Genomic DNA, 18143 nt, shown 5'->3' with positions numbered 1-18143 from the left:
TTGCTCACGCTGTTGTCCCACATTGGCACAGGGTCAGTATAGTTATTAATGGATTTGGCATGGTAAATGTAAGGGGTGGCCAGATGCCCTTTATGTCGCAACCCTGTTCCCCCTGGGATGGCATATGATTACCCCAACTGGTAGTGTGTTGTAATCCCATAGCTCGTTTCGCTCTAAATGAATGTCTTTATGTGAAAGTCTTTGTAACTAATTCTTACAAATTGGCAGAGAATTAGTTACAAAGATTATCACCTAAAGACGTTCATTTAGAAAGAAACCGGCTGTGATGTAATAAATGCACCTGACATACATACGTGTTTTTTTATTAACATTTACATTATTTCACTGTGGAGGCACAAAATGATCGAGATTATACTTAGCATGCGCTAATGAAGTGCAGGGTCATGAACCATTCTTCTCTGCGACAGTAACTGTGAATAATTAAATTGAAATGTCTTTATTGGAGCATATTATGAATCGTCGGGTATGTGACATGCAATTTATTGTTTCAGTGAAGTCTGATCCGGAATTAGACATAATGGAGGCACTTTCCTGTCCGTATACTACTATACACTTTGTTTCCTTTTGAGGGTATATGTGAAGCATCTGATTATCAAACTAGAGGAGAAAAAACACTTGGTTTTAGTGACACATGAGCGATGCCACTGCTCAGAGACCCAAGACATGCATGAAAACAATTGTTAGTGAACTGAATAGAATCTTTATACCCTGCCTAACAAAAAAAGTGAAGTGCCCAGAAGGGAAGGAGGAAATAAAATGAAACTTCATGTGTTGAGAGGGTATATGATGCTATTACAGTAATTATAAAACTGATTCAAATTTACAAGTAACTTGGCAGTATGGGCCCACTTAACAATGTTGCACCCCAGCTTGCCTGGATGCATGCACCAATTCAGTTGGGGAAGGATGTCAAAGCCATTGTACCCTCTCCTGAGGCAAACGGGCCCACAAGTGTTGTAAATGGGCCTTGATATCAGTGATAATGGTACCGAGACAAGAGTTGACATCCATGCTGATCCCATGAATGTTGTATTGGGACTGATCTGGAGATCTTGCTGGACATGTGAGTACCTCAACATCCTGCTGACAGTTCATAGACACACACGAGTGGACGAGCATTGTTTTGTTGAAAACTGGCACTACAATACTGTCACTCGAGAAGAAACACATGGGGATGCAAGGTGTCCATGACATACCATTGTGCCACCAAAGCCGCCTCAATCACTAACAGCCATGACGTGAAATCATAACTGATGGCTCCCCATACTATGGCATCAAGAGTAACATAATATTGGGAGAATGGGGCCTCTCCCCTGGTCACCACCATACTCGTCAACGGTGGCCATCTGTGGTTGTGTGGAACTGCGATTAATTGCCAGACACAATGTGAAGCCATTCATCATCAGCAGTCCATGCTTCCCAGTCACAGCAGCACTCCAAATACAGCTATTTATGTTGTGGTGTTAACAGCAACAGGGGACGGTAATTCCCTGGTCTGACTGCTGCTTATCTCTGACCAACGGTGTGGGATGACATAGAACTTTGCTGGGAGGCCATTACTTGTCCTCTGATCACAGGCAGAGATGAGAATGCTTTGTGCACAATATGTAAGTGCAGGAAAAAATCGTTTATGTTTTGCCAGTTTCAGAGTTATTTTCTGATGGTTTATTTTTCCAATTACGGTCTTTATTTTTGTCATATTTCATGGTTTTTTCAGTCATATGTTGGAAATGAACAAACTATCAATTGTATTACATTCACTGACATCACAGATCTCATTTGATTTCAATACTAAAGGCTTTACTTAAAACCCGTTGAAAAATACAAATTAAAGAAGAAATAAATTTGCATCCAATGCATCCAAACAAAGTTGCAAGTTTTTCAAAAGAAAGCACTATCATCATTTCAAATTTCTATTAGAGACAATATGCTGTCAACACAGGATGCCCCATTTATTTTGAACACCCTAAATAACTTTTTGTCCAGAAGCAAAATAAAAAATGTATCAAGGCATTGTTGTTTAGCTACAAGGAGACCTTAACCACAATTATTATCTTTCTTTTAACATTGTTCAGTACAAAGATATGAACAGCAGTGTGTGTTTTTTGAATACAGGGCCTGTCCCAAAGTTCCTGGAATGATTTTTGGTAGTTGGCAATGCTGGCTGATGGGGCAGAGCTTTGTGCGGAGAAGCTGGTGGGGGATCTAAGCTTCAAAACAAGACTGGAGTCGGTCGCCTGCGGGCAGTTGCTGAGGTACAGTCACACTCCACGCAAAGGTATCTATTGCACCCTCATCAAGCAAAAACTGGACCAATTTTTTGAGTGTTGTTATGCAATCAAATTCTGTATGAAACTGGGGAAAAACGGGACAAAGATGATTGAAATGCTTTGCAAAGGCTACGGTGACAGGGCAATGAAACAAAGCCAAACTTTCATGTGGCACAAGAGGTTCCACAAACATTGGGGGTCCGTCGACAACAACTGCTTGGGATGCCCATCAACATCACAAATGAACAACCTGTTTAAAAAGTGCATCAAATTGTGGACAAGGACTGATGATTAAATGTTCGGATGATTGCAGAGGAGTGTGGAATGCCCAAAACAATCATTCACCACATTTTAACTGAAGATCTTCAAATGAGGAATGTCTGTGCAAAAATGATGTGAGATGAAGGAGCAGTGTTTGCTGAAGTTCCAGGAATTGCATGAGCACTACGAAATGGACCCAGAATTTTTGGGCAGAGTGGTGATAGGGGATGAGGCAGATTTTTGAGTATGAGCCCAAAATAAAGCGTTGGAGCAGCTAGTAGCATACCAAGGAGTCTCCTTACCCGAAAAAAGCGGAGATGAGCAAATCGCAAATCAAGGCAATGCTCATTGTTTTCTTTTTTGACAGAAAAGGTGTTCATAGTGAATTTGTGCCACAAGGTCAAACGTCGACAAGGAGTTTTACTGTGAAGTACTCAAATGGTTGTGCAACAGGTTTAGATTTGTCTCAAAAGAAGTTCATGACAACTGGATTGTGCACTATGACAATGCATCAAGCCACACCACACTCATTGTCTCCGTGTTGCTGGCCAACATGGGTGTGGCAATGCTGGCACAGCCACCATACAGCCCCGAGCTGGCAGCAACAGGCTTCTATTTGTTCCCAAGGATTGAAAGAATCCTGAAAGGAACTCAACATGTGATGCTGGAGGCTGTAAAAGCAACTTCAACAACCAGACTAAAGGAGATTCCCGTTGACACTCTAAATGACTGTGTGAAGTGTTGGCAACAGTGCACTGAAGCAGGGGGAGAATACTTCGAAAAGTTCTGAAAAGACTGTAAACTGACATGGAATAAATAATTTTAAAAAAAATTCATTCTGGAAACTTTTGGTTCAAATGGCTCTGAGCACTATGGGACTCAACATCTTAGGTCATAAGTCCCCTAGAACTTAGAACTACTTAAACCTAACTAACATAAGGACATCATACACACCCATGCCCGAGGCAGGATTCGAACCTGTGACCGTAGCAGTCCCACGGTTCCGGACTGCAGCGCCAGAACCGCTAGACCACCGCGGCCGGCGAAACTTTTGGTACAGACCCTGTAGTAACTAGTAATTTTTATGCAGTACTCTCTTCCAGACCTGATCAGAAATGCATCACTGTGAACCATTCACATAAACATGATGTTATAACACAAAACTGACTGAGTCTTCTGTAGTAGCACACAGAGAAGGAACATGGGGGTAATATAGCTCGTCCAACTGCAGGTGTTGACAGTAAACCAATGGAAACACGAAGAAAATGCACACAGCTCATTCAGTCAACTGTTCTCATTCGAAGGTTTGTGCGAGTACAATGTACACCTATGAAAAGAAGATAGAAATGCTACTCATCTACGGAGAATGTAAGTTAGCAGAAAAGAAATTGCACTAAGATAGCTTCTTGTCAGGATATCGCTCTCTGCGGAGTTCCTCTGCCTGTGTAACATTACACCTATTTTCAAAAACAGTAAATGGAAAGTAATGATGCAGTTTTTAATCAAGGACTGCATTTACTGCGCAAAACATATTGATTAAAAGTTCTACAGAAGTGCACTACATGTACCTGTATCATAAAGAAGAAAATATTATTGTTCTGTTCACTGTCAACTCCAGCAACTGGATGAGTTACGTTACCTGGGTACCTGCATTGTGTGCTGCTCCAAGAAAATCAAAGTCAGTTTTGTGTTATGTTTTTAATAACAACATGTTTATAAGAATGCTACTCTGTAGTATATTTCTGAGCAGGTCTTGAGGTGACAAAGTGAATTACCAAATAAAGAATACAAGGGCTATTTAAAAAAATAGGTATTGCTGTTCACATCCTCATAATGAACAGAGTCAAAAGAAAGCCAGTAATGCTGGTTATGTCTCCCCCTTGTGGCTGAGCAACATTTGCTTGATACATATTTTATTTTCCTTCTGGAAAAAAACTTACATGTTGCGGTCAAGATAAACGGGACATTGCATATGGTATTAAAACTGCCAGTTGGGGGTCTACATTTGAACATGCACACAGAAACTGCCTTTAGTACAACAGCAGACATTTGACAACGTCCACATTTTCTACTGGTATGAAAAGTTGCTATTTCACTGCATTTTGAAGGGATTTGTATACCTTCAGAATTTCTATACCGCAGACACCTGTCATTCCAGTATACATAACGGGCTCTCTGCCACATTTTCATTAACAGAGTTCATGATTATCATTCTGTTGTTGCAACAAGAACCTGCTGCTGTGAACACAGACTTGTATGCATTTGTGGCCATGAATGTTGGCAGGCTAGTTTGAAGGAGCAACACAACATATTTCACTCTTTCCTTCACCACTTCCTAAAGTACTTTTCATCATGGTTTTCAAAAGTTTGCTAGTTTCAAAATTAAAAATTCCTTTTCTCATAATAATGAATCCATCTTATAACAATTTTAACTTGGAATAAAAGAAACAGTTTCAACTCTCAACGACATATTTCCTGAAGCTTTTGCACAGCAAACCATAGTAAAAATTGCACATTTTGGAGAGATTTTTAATTTTGCACATCATCAAACTGCTTGTTTTAGTAAGATATACATGTAAATACAAAAAGTGCCAAAGATGACACTTCACCTTAAAAAACACATGAATCAACATGGTTTGCTTCTACCAAAAAATAACAGTACAGGACATGTGAGATCATGAAAACATGTTTCTGACAGTAGAACAGGATACAGAGGTTGCGTTTTGAAATAGTTACTCCATATTATTTTTACTACTATGTTAAATTAAGCCTAGGGTGACAGCATGATCCGTAGAGAAAACAACGGAAACAACAAAACAAACATTCCAAATTCAAACAGACACGTAATCCCCAAGATTAGCAATCTTTTACAGAAGCTCGAAATTTAGCGCGTACTTCAATGCAAGATGCTTATAATAGTTTCCACAACGAAACTTTGTCTCGAAACCTGGCAGAAAATCCAAAGCGATTCTGGTCATATGTGAAGTATGTTAGGGGCAAGAAACAATCAATGCCTTCTCTCCACGATAGCAATGGAGATACCGTCGAAGACAGTGCTGCCAAAGCAGAGTTACTAAACACAGCCTTCCGAAATGCCTTCACTAAAGAAGACGAAGTACATATTCCAGAATTCGAATTGAGAACAGCTGCCAACATGAGTAACGTAGAAGTAAATATCCTCGGAGTAGTGAAGCAACTTAAATCACTTAATAAAGGCAAGTCTTATGGTCCACACTGAATACCAATTAGGTTTCTTTCTGAGTATGGTGATGCATTAGCTCCATACTTAACAAACATATACAACTGTTCGCTCGACGAAAGATCCGTACCCAAAGACTGGAAAGTTGCACAGGTCACACCAATATTCAAGAAAGGTAGTAGCATTAATACACTAAATTACAGGCTCATATCGTTAATGTCGATACACAGTAGGATTTTAGAACATATATTGTGTTCGAACATAATGAATTACCTCGAAGAAAACAGTCTATTGACACACAGTCAACATGGGTTTAGAAAACATCGTTCCTGTGAAACACAATTAGCTCTTTATTCACATGAACTGTTGAGTGCTATTGGCAATGGATTTCAGATCGATTCCATATTTCTGGATTTCCAGAAGGCTTTTGACACTGTACCACACAAGCAACTCGTAGTTAAATTGCGTGCTTATGGAATATCGTCTCAGTTATGTGACTAGATCTGTGATTTCCTGTCAGAGGGGTCACAGTTCGTAGTAACTGATGGAAAGTCATCGAGTAAAACAGAAATGATTTCTGGCATTCCCCAAGCTAGTGTTATAGACCCTTTGCTGTTTCTTATCTATATAAGCGACCTGGGAGACAATCTGAGCAGCCATCTTCGGTTGTTTGCAGATGACGCTGTCGTTTATTGACTAATAAAGTCATCAGAAGCTCAAAACAAACTGCAAAATGATTTAGGAGCTATACCGGGATGATGCGAAAAGTGGCAGTTGACCTTAAATAATGAAAAGTGTGAGGTCATCCACATGAGTGCTAAAAGGAATGCGTTATACTTCAGTTACATGATAAATCAGTCTAATCTAAAAGCCGTAAATTCAACTAAATACCTAGGTATTACAATTACGAACAATTTAAATTGGAAGGAACACACAGAAAATGTTGTGGGGAAGGCTAACCAAAGACTGCGTTTTATTGGCAGGACAATTAGAAAATGTAACAGACCTACGAAGGAGACTGCCTACACTATGCTTGTCCGTCCACTTTTAGAATACTGTTGCGTGGTGTGGGATCCTTTACAGATAGGACTGACTGAGTACATCGAAAAAGTTCAAAGAAAGGCAGCACGTTTTGTATTATCGCGAAATATGGGAGAGTGTGTCACACAAATGATACAGGATTTGGGATGGACATCATTAAAAGAAAGGTGTTTTTCGTTGCGATGGAATCTTCTCACGAAATTACAATAACCAACTCTCCCCTCCGAATGCGACAATATTTTGTTGACACCGACCTACATAGGAAGGAACGATCACCAAGATAAAATAAGGGAAATCAGAGCTCATACAGAAAGATATAGGTGTTCATTCTTCCCGCGCGCTATACGAGATTGGAATAATAGAGAATTGTGAAGGTGGTTCGATGAACCCTCTGCCAGGCACTTAAATGTGATTTGCAGAGTATCCATGTAGATGTAGATGTAGAGTAGCCTGAATGACTGAAATGAGCAGAACAACAAATAGCCATGTCGATTTACGTGTTTACAAAGCTCAAGTGCCATTTTTGCTGGTTTTTATATTTATACATGTGCATTATGAAAATAAGCACTTTAATTAATGCACCACACTCAAGATCTCTCCATAATGCAATGTTTTTTTGTTTGTTTTTCTTTCAATTTTTTTGTACGAAAAGATCAGGAAAGCTGATTTTGGCAGATGAGATTTTTACTGGCTGACACTACATCGAGGTGTCAGCGTATTAAACAAGAAATGAACAATCATTTTAAAGTTAACTCATACCTCAACCTTGACAAGAAAATTCAAGATCCTATTTCAACATTAAATAATTATCAGCAATCAATATCAGTAAACTGCTGCCTTCAGATTTATAACAGGAAAAAATGCTAAATTGAGATACTTCCTAAATACTATCAATTTTGCATTATGTCAGTAAGAACAGCTTATTTCGTCTTATTGTTTACACCCCTAACAATATGGTGATCCTGACATCCAAATTCCCACAAATTTGGATAGAGCACAATTTGATCACTGGCCAAATGGAGGTCGACAATGAGGATCCCTTCAATCTCAGTTACATGCTGAAAACACTGTTCCACGCAAATATACAACATCTCTGTGTCCTTCACAGTGATCACTAAACATCTGACATTGTTCACATCCCTTATATACCCCATCAGCCCTGCTACAACATTAAACACTAGTAACACTAATGAACTCTGGTGGTCATTCCACCTGTCACACGGAATTGCAAATGCATGTCATTTACATACCCACCAAGGGTGTGCATGTATACGAAGTTACATTGACATCCACCCATATCTTTTGTGTGTGTCAATTAAAAAAATAAAAAATAAAATTAAAAAGAAAATAAAAATAAAGTCTCTGGTTAGAACTTCATAAATTTTACCTAATTTCCTATTCTGAACAACAAAGTTTGTTTTCTTCAATTCAAAGTTTCCTTATTTAATGATGTACATGTAAAAGGAAGTCCCCTTTATTTTCAGTTTGCCCCAAAATACACACACCATACCACAAAGACCTTTATAGCCAGTGCCCTCAATAAAAACTACACAAAAAATCTAACAAATCACTAACCTTCATAGGGTCTGGATAATTCTTTTTCCTTTTTGACATCTTCTGGCCATCTTCTGCCAATACAAGGCCATTTGCAATTAAATTCTTGTAAGCTGGTTTATTAAATAATAATGTTGAAATCACCAAGAGAGTATAAAACCTGCAAAAAGAACAAAATATATATTTTTTTTCTATTTCCAGCTGCTACCGAATAATCAGATAGATTATATAATGGTAAGACAGAGATTTAGGAACCAGGTTTTAAATTGTAAGACATTTCCAGGGGCAGATGTGGACTCTGACCACAATCTATTGGTTATGACCTGTAGATTAAAACTGAAGAAACTGCAAAAAGGTGGGAATTTAAGGAGATGGGACCTGGATAAACTAAAAGAAACAGAGGTTGTACAGAGATTCAGGGAGAGCATAAGGGAGCAATTGACAGGAATGGGGGAAATAAATACAGTAGAAGAAGAATGGGTAGCTTTGAGGGATGAAGTAGTGAAGGCAGCAGAGGATCAAGTAGGTAAAAAGACGAGGGCTAGTAGAAATCCTTGGGTAACAGAAGAAATATTGAATTTAATTGATGAAAGGAGAAAATATAAAAATGCAGTAAGTGAAACAGGCAAAAAGGAATACAAACGTCTCAAAAATGAGATCGACAGGAAGTGCAAAATGGCTAAGCAGGGATGGCTAGAGGACAAATGTAAGGATGTAGAGGCCTATCTCACTAGGGGTAAGATAGATACCGCCTACAGGAAAATTAAAGAGACCTTTGGAGATAAGAGAACGACTTGTATGAATATCAAGAGCTCAGATGGAAACCCAGTTCTAAGCAAAGAAGGGAAAGCAGAAAGGTGGAAGGAGTATATAGAGGGTCTATACAAGGGCGATGTACTTGAGGACAATATTATGGAAATGGAAGAGGATGTAGATGAAGATGAAATGGGAGATATGATACTGCGTGAAGAGTTTGACAGAGCACTGAAAGACCTGAGTCGAAACAAGGCTCCCAGAGTAGACAATATTCCATTGGAACTACTGACGGCCGTGGGAGAGCCAGTCCTGACAAAACTCTACCATCTGGTGAGCAAGATGTATGAAACAGGCGAAATACCCTCAGACTTCAAGAAGAATATAATAATTCCAATCCCAAAGAAAGCAGGTGTTGACAGATGTGAAAATTACCGAACTATCAGCTTAATAAGTCACAGCTGCAAAATACTAACACGAATTCTTTACAGACGAATGGAAAAACTAGTAGAAGCCAACCTCGGGGAAGATCAGTTTGGATTCCGTAGAAACACTGGAACACGTGAGGCAATACTGACCTTACGACTTATCTTAGAAGAAAGATTAAGGAAAGGCAAACCTACGTTTCTAGCATTTGTAGACTTAGAGAAAGCTTTTGACAATGTTGACTGGAATACTCTCTTTCAAATTCTAAAGGTGGCAGGGGTAAAATACAGGGAGCGAAAGGCTATTTACAATTTGTACAGAAACCAGATGGCAGTTATAAGAGTCGAGGGACATGAAAGGGAAGCAGTGGTTGGGAAGGGAGTAAAACAGGGTTGTAGCCTCTCCCCGATGTTGTTCAATCTGTATATTGAGCAAGCAGTAAAGGAAACAAAAGAAAAATTCGGAGTAGGTATTACAATTCATGGAGAAGAAATAAAAACTTTGAGGTTCGCCGATGACATTGTAATTCTGTCAGAGACAGCAAAGGACTTGGAAGAGCAGTTGAATGGAATGGACAGTGTCTTGAAAGGAGGATATAAGATGAACATCAACAAAAGCAAAACAAGGATAATGGAATGTAGTCTAATTAATTCGGGTGATGCTGAGGGAATTAGATTAGGAAATGAGGCACTTAAAGTAGTAAAGGAGTTTTGCTATTTGGGGAGCAAAATAACTGATGCTGGTCGAAGTAGAGAGGATATAAAATGTAGGCTGGCAATGGCAAGGAAAGCGTTTCTGAAGAAGAGAAATTTGTTAACATCCAGTATAGATTTAAGTGTCAGGAAGTCATTTCTGAAAGTATTCGTATGGAGTGTAGCCATGTATGGAAGTGAAACATGGACGATAAATAGTTTGGACAAGAAGAGAATAGAAGCTTTCGAAATGTGGTGCTACAGAAGAATGCTGAAGATTAGATGGGTAGATCACATAACTAATGAGGAAGTATTGAATAGGATTGGGGAGAAGAGAAGTTTGTGGCACAACTTGACCAGAAGAAGGGATCGGTTGGTAGGACATGTTCTGAGGCATCAAGGGATCACCAATTTAGTATTGGAGGGCAGCGTGGAGGGTAAAAACCGTAGAGGGAGACCAAGAGATGAATTCACTAAGCAGATTCAGAAGGATGTAGGTTGCAGTAGGTACTGGGAGATGAAAAAGCTTGCACAGGATAGAGTAGCATGGAGAGCTGCATCAAACCAGTCTCAGGACTGAAGACCACAACAACAACCGAATAATACATCAGATAATTCCAATTATAAAGTCTTGCTGGTAACTGCTTTGGCAAAAGTTTGTGGAGTCTAATCCAGCTGGGGAAAGGGCATTTTCGTGATGTGCAAACCTGTGATACTCAACGCCAATAAGATTACATTAGACACAAAAAGACTATAGTGTCTAGAATAACTAACAGAAAAATAATATCTGCTATGACAATATTAGACACAAAATGTTACCAACTCTGCTCTGTGTTGGTAGGACATGTTCTGAGACATCGAGGGATCACCAATTTAGTATTGGAGGGCAGCGTGGAGGGTAAAAATCGTAGAGGGTGACCAAGAGATGAATACACTAAGCAGATTCAGAAGGATGTAGGCTGCAGTAGGTACTGGGAGATGATGAAGCTTGCACAGGATAGAGTAGCATGGAGAGCTGCATCAAACCAGTCTCAGGATTGAAGACCACAACAACAACAACAACATGTAATCAGATAGACAGGCAGTACTGTAATACCACAGTTTGTTACATAGCATGGGAAACTTAAGTAATTGATGCCTCTGAAATGCATAGGAACAACTGCTGTAGCATTTTTTTGTAGGTAGCACCTGCTGTGAGGGCATCCACAAGAACTCACAAATAAACTACACCACAGCGCTTGCTGCAGTTCCCATTTGCATTGTATAGGGAGCAATAAGGCACTGTAGTAGGGAGTTTGGATAATAGGCTAACAGCATATAAGAATGTCAAGACGACTGAAATTCTTCTGACTGTTTTACTGTGTTATTGTATAACATTTAAAAGCCTTCAAAATATATGAACTATAAAACTCACACTTCGGTCATATTACAAAGGCTTTTCTCGGGGTATGCTTGCAGCTCGTAGGACTGGAACAGCTGGCAACCAGGACACCAGAAGTTTGTAGCCATCCTCTCTTTTAATGTTGTCAGGCTGCTAAATAATTTCAATTGGCCTTAATATTTTGTGTGTCACACCCATGACTTTCACCAGTACACACGCTTCCTGGAACACCATAGGTTATCTACAACCATGATGGTGTTCTCCTATCACCTATTTTTTGTGCTGTTCTAATTGCACATAGCATTACCTTCTGTTGTGTGCACTGACTGACCTTCCTGTGTCCCCTACACAGACTCCACACTCAGAGTGCAGCTCATATACTCCTGCAGTATTAAGGTTGCCCACAGCATCCTAGGTCATGGCTCCTATGGTTGTTGCAGAAAATGTTTGAAACCTCATCAGCAGAAGACATTGCCTTGTGATTCACTGGCACCCTTCACATTTCCTAAGTGCACTATGGAAACTTCTCTTGCCTCCTCCTCTTGTTTTATTCCAGTTGGCTTTGGCTGCCTTGCTTATGATGTTGCTGTCACACCTGTTGGCACAAAAGGTGTAGTATAGTTCCCTCAGTTGTTCTCCAATATTATTTAGCGTCATTCATTTGGTGGGCTGGAGCAGCCAGTATAAGCAGGACAGAATACTGAGCTGGGCAATGTAGGCTGTCCACATGCACGTACTGACTGGTGCGCGTTGGCTTCCAGTACATCTTGTGTTTCATTCTACAATTGGTGTTTGTTTATACTCCCACACCCAAAAATTGTATCTTACTGTCATTTTCAGTTTCGTGCTTGAACTATATGTTCTTATGCAGGCTGTTTAAGTGTTGAAGGAAGTTTCTCAATTCTGCTTCTCCATGTGGAAATGGGTTGTCAACATACTTTAACCAACAACGGGGGCGTAACATCACAGAAGCTATGGCCGTTCGCTCATAAGCTTCCAAGAAGAGGTCTGCAGTGACTGGAGATGGGGGGGCACTCACTGGCACTACATTTAATAGCTCATAATATCCCTCCCCCACACCGATAGGTGAAGTAAGCTGATGACAGACATATGCACACAAAATCATATATATCAGGTTGGATCTGCTCCTGTAGGGTGTGGCTGGTCTTCACTATAGGTACACTGGTGAACAGACTTCATGTCAAAACTAACCATAATGTCATTTCCTTTATCAGTTGTACAAAGTGGGAAGAATCCTTCATGTAAGTGTGTTTGTTCGAACAGGCAATGCAATTTTGGTGCGACATGTTTCACTATATAATAAGTTGGTGTGTGACTTCCATTTACTATAGGCCTCAATGCATAACACTCTTTGAGGAGTTTAGGTACTTGATGAATTCTAGGAGGTACAGGAACTTTGGTGATGAGATTCTTGGCTGTGCCAGGAACAGTCCTTGTATCCTTTAGGAGGGCCTTTGTATTCTTGACTATCTTCACAGTCTGATTACTCCTTTAGTTTACTTAAAAGCTCTCATTTTCCTTTCATATTCTGACGTATCCATCATAACTGTAGCATTTCCTTTGTCCACCTGTAGGACCATAATATCCTTGTTATTCCTGGGCTCTTTTATGACTTGACTTTCTTCATATGTAATATATGTCTGGGTCAATTTGTTCCTTGTAGGATTCTCATGATTTCCTGCCTAATCATTTCCACTTCAACCTGCAGTATTTGTTGGTGTCATGTTCTGTAGGAATCGTTGTGGACATAACTGCAAAGTTTAGCTTTTGGACAGAACTGATGCCACTGCCTCACTGATGCTCTGTGTTGATATGTTTACCACTATACATGATACATCCGGGCTTGGCTGTGTATGTTGTTTGTTCCTATTAGCTCCGGAAATTTCTTGTTATGTCATCTGCTGACCAGATCTTTCTTTATTCAGGCTCACTTGTGAGTTATTCCATTGATGTTATCCAAGTAATTCAGTGACAACTTTGATGACAACCACGAATCTATGGAGGCGACATTTTGCAACAATTAGGGGCACCTTTCCTCCAGTATACCAGTCTTGTCCTGTGGAAGGCGACTGTAATGTGTCTGAAACATTGGTTTTATAGTTTAAATATATTTCATACAATGATGGGGTACAACACCCTGAAGAATTTCAATCATCAGAAAGTGAATTTTCCCAGCACTGGGGTAAAAAAAAGAAACACAACAAAGAGAACCAATGGGAAGAACGGAAGAACTTAAAACAGAAGACCCACAGGGAGTGATGTCTACAAAAATTTGCAAATAAGAACATATACACCAATTCTAGACGGTTGTTATAAAGCTAAGTACTGACAAACTTATGTGCGCACTGTTATACAGTAATTAAATTTAATAGTTTTCAGTGGTGTTCCACGCTGTTTGTGGCGAAATAACGATTTAACAAACTTTTGGAAATGTTCGCTCACTGTGTTTTTTTAGAGTTTTCTGTGCACTGAAGTCGTTTAGTAAATTTCGTGCTTTAGTTTTCAGCTGACGTTTCTTATTGTTTCTAGTGAAATATTTCAGTAAAATTTTCGTTCAGTGTTTTAACTTCGTTGAGTGTTCCAGTGGCCGTTTGAATTTTTTGTTGTAGCTAATAATTTTGTGAGGTTTTGTTGGTATTGGTATTAGCTGTGGTGTAGTAGTATTAATACAAGTAGTTGCTTTTTAGTCAACAGAGAATTTCAAGACCACTATTGTTAGTTCTATAAATAGTTCTACTGGTGTAACTGAAAAATCTCCACCACTAAATCCTCCTCCCCCCCCCCCCCTCGATCTGAAAGATTAAAGTATTCTCTGCCTGTGTCCTACAATAAGCTCTTGATGAGGACTACTTTGACACATATATGTGGTTATGCGGGATGAACCTGGAACTATAAGCACAGCTATGGAGATCACCATTACAAAAAGTTAAATGACAAAACATAATTTCTTGATTTTGCTAAAGCAAATTAGTTCATAATCTCGAACAAACTATTCCAAGACATATACTAGCCATCTCACGAGCCATAATATTATCCATTTCATATTCTGGTCACAATGCATGACAAACATTGATGTGTATTGATGTGTTGTATATCGCCGGAACTATGGAAATGTCTACTTCTAGTTGATATATAAATACTACATTTGAATTGAACTGAGGGTGACTTACATGGTAATATTTAAGAGACAGTGTGCTTTTTCGAGCAATTTTCATGAGTGTCAACTTTGAAGACTCGTAGAAGTCGGATTGTAATTAGGAGAAAAATTTCCTTCACACAATTTACAGAGACAACCTTTTTATATTTGCAGGAAAATTTTCTTCATTTTCTGATAAGTCGTTTTATCACTATAATGTCAAATGCAAGATGCTGTGATTCAACTTATCGTATGTCATTACTAATGAATACTTCCGTGTTTGTCATTTAAGAGTTTTTAAAGCAGTTGCTTTAGTAGCTGCAATCCATGGGAGGGTGTGGTGGAGCATAGCTGGCATAACCAGTGCACTACCATTGCTGTAATGTGTGATAAGCATCTACTCAACAGCAAAATGTAGCAACTTCGTACTAGCTTTTCAATACTGCATTACCACATATAGTTGTTGTCATGTGGAGAGAGCAATAAAATGAGAAATTGCAAGCAAACACTCAATACAAAAGCAGTTCCCAATAAATGAATAATGTAATGTACTGTACATTTCAACTGTAAATGAAAAATCAACTACCTCAAATTTTGTAGGAAAGAATGAAATGAAACTTACCTCAACTGATTTTGCTACTGACAGAGGTCTCGCTGCTGCTATTTCAGTCGTCTACTCTGATCAGCAATAGTTTTATTGGGGCTCTTTGTGCATATATGTTTTCAAGTTTGTGCACATGACACAGTGAATTCCTCTAGGCGCTTTGGGGAACACTTTCCAGAGCAGAGTGACAACTGTAGTGTGCCATTTATCTCAAAATTCTTGTTCTTGTTTAATACTTTGTTCTTGCAAAATCCCAGAATAAATTCGGTGATGTTGAATTCACAGTGCATCACAGGCAACCGAAGAAGTTTAATCTCCTAGTCCACTGAGTGCAAAACACTTTACAAAAGGTAATCTTGTGAACTGAAGTGCAGACACATGTGTTCCAGTAGGCCTATTTTAGTATATTCCCCATATGATGCAGCGTTCGATGGGAGTTCTACGTAATTGCTTTACATCCACTCAATAACATAATCCTTCCTCCATTTCATAGATGGATTTAATGATCCTGGATTTATTATTGTGTGATACATACCCTGGTCTAAAACAACTGCAGATCTGTTTCATAATTTTTTGAGGACTCTCTTAAACCATTCTTTGGTCTAAAACAACTGGAGATCTGTTTCATAATTTTTTGAGGACACTCTTAAACCATTCTTTGGAGTGTCTGGCATTCATCTCAGAATGATAATCTGTACCTCCTTTTTGCCCAATAAAACATAAGCCAGCATCTTGCATGAACCCATCTTCATCCCCAATGTGGCAGATTATAATCCTTTTTCCAGAATTGGAAAATGTTTGAATTTCTCCTTATCAGCCATTCAAACTTCCCTGTGATAATTGTAGATATTTTCTGATGCATAAGGCATTTATCTTTCCTGCTATCCAAACCTTCTCCATTGATTTCCATCACATCAACATTCATCAGAGTAATAGTCAATTCAATGTTCCACAAGTGTTATTTCCCATAAGAACTCATCTCTTTTTCCTGATACACAGTTATTTTCCATTGTACCTGAAACCCAATTTACAAATAGCATGCCATAGGGTTGTTTCACTTACACAAGGAAAAGTATTCCCCTTCAGTCTTCAACTTTTTAAAATACAGCTGCTACTATTAGAAACACATATTATGTTCGAGTATAATGACTTTTCTGGAGACTAGAAATCTACTCTGTAGGAATCAGCATGGGTTCCGAAAAAGACGATCGTGTGAAACCCAACTCGCGCTATTCGTCCACAAGACTCAGAGGGCCATAGACACGGGTTCCCAGGTAGATGCAGTGTTTCTCGACTTCTGCAAGGCATTTGATACAGTTCCCCAGTCGTTTAATGAACAAAGTAAGAGCATATGGACTATCAGACCAATTGTGTGATTGGATTGAAGAGTTCCTAGATAACAGAACGCAGCATGTCATTCTCAATGGAGAGAAGTCTTCCGAAGTAAGAGTGATTTCAGGTATGGTGCAGGGGAGTGTTGTAGGGCCATTGCTATTCACAATACAGAGTGTTACAAAAAGGTACGGCCAAACTTTCAGGAAACATTCCTCACACACAAATAAAGAAAAGATGTTATGTGGACATGTGTCCGGAAACGCTTAATTTCCATGTAAGAGCTCATTTTAGTTTCGTCAGTATGTACTGTACTTCCTCGATTCACCGCTAGATGGCCAAATTGAAGGAAGGTAATGTTGACTTTGGTGCTTGTGTTGACATGCAACTCATTGCTCTACAGTACTACCATCAAGCACATCAGTACGTAGCATCAACAGGTTAGCGTTCATCACGAACGTGGTTTTGCAGTCAGTGCAATGTTTACAAATGCGGAGTTGGCAAATGCCCATTTGATGTATGGATTAGCACGGGGCAATAGCCGTGGCGCGGTACATTTGTATTGAGACAGATTTCCAGAACGAAGGTGTCCCAAAAGGAAGACGTTCGAAGCAATTGATCGGCGTCTTAGGGAGCAGGGAACATTCCAGCCTATGACTCGCGACAGGGGAAGACCTAGAACGATGAGGACACCTGCAATGGCTGAGGCAATTCTTCATGCAGTTGACGATAACCTTAATGTCAGCGTCAGAGAAGTTGCTGCTGTAAGGTAACGTTGACCACGTCACTGTATGGAGAGTGCTACGGGAGAACCAGTTGTTTCCGTACCGTGTACAGCGTGTGCAGGCACTATCAGCAGCTGATTGGCCTCCACAGGTACACTTCTGCGAATGGTTCATCCAACAATGTGTCAATCCTCATTTCAGTGCAAATGTTCTCTTTACGGATGAGGCTTCATTCCAACGTGATCAAATTGTAAATTTTCACAATCAACATGTGTGGGCTGACGAGAATCCGCACGCAATTGTGCAATCACGTCATCAACACAGATTTTCTGTGAACGTTTGGGCAGGCATTGTTGGTGATGTCTTGATTGGGCCCCATGTTCTTCCACCTACACTCAATGGAGCATGTTATCATGATTTCATACGGGATACTCTACGTGTGCTGCTAGAACATGTGCCTTTACAAGTACGACACAACATGTGGTTCATGCACGATGGAGCTCCTGCACATTTCAGTCAAAGTGTTTGTATGCTTCTCGACAACAGATTCGGTGACCGATGGATTGGTAGAGGCGGACCAATTCCATGGCCTCCACGCTCTCCTGACCTCAACCCTCTTGACTTTCATTTATGGGGGCATTTGAAAGCTCTTGTTTACAGAACCCCGGTACCAAATGTAGAGACTCTTCATGCTCGTATTGTGGACAGCTGTGATACAATACGCCAT

General features: G+C 39.7%; 1 protein-coding gene across 2 annotated transcripts in view; it reads right to left on the bottom strand.

Moving 5' to 3' along the window:
• Nucleotides 1-18143, bottom strand: part of LOC124721277 (isoleucine--tRNA ligase, cytoplasmic) — a 168894-nt gene that overhangs the window by 88071 nt on the left and 62680 nt on the right. For both annotated transcript variants that reach the window (XM_047246162.1, XM_047246161.1), the window contains one exon: nucleotides 8368-8506. In XM_047246162.1, the coding sequence (XP_047102118.1) occupies nucleotides 8368-8506 (139 nt within the window). The remainder of the gene's footprint in view (nucleotides 1-8367; nucleotides 8507-18143) is intronic.

This window comes from Schistocerca piceifrons, chromosome X (genome assembly GCF_021461385.2).
Source record: "Schistocerca piceifrons isolate TAMUIC-IGC-003096 chromosome X, iqSchPice1.1, whole genome shotgun sequence".
In the NCBI taxonomy this organism is placed as follows: Eukaryota; Metazoa; Arthropoda; class Insecta; order Orthoptera; family Acrididae; genus Schistocerca; species Schistocerca piceifrons.
The sequence above is the reverse complement of the archived record's forward strand: the minus strand, read 5'-3'. Positions and strand labels throughout refer to the sequence as shown.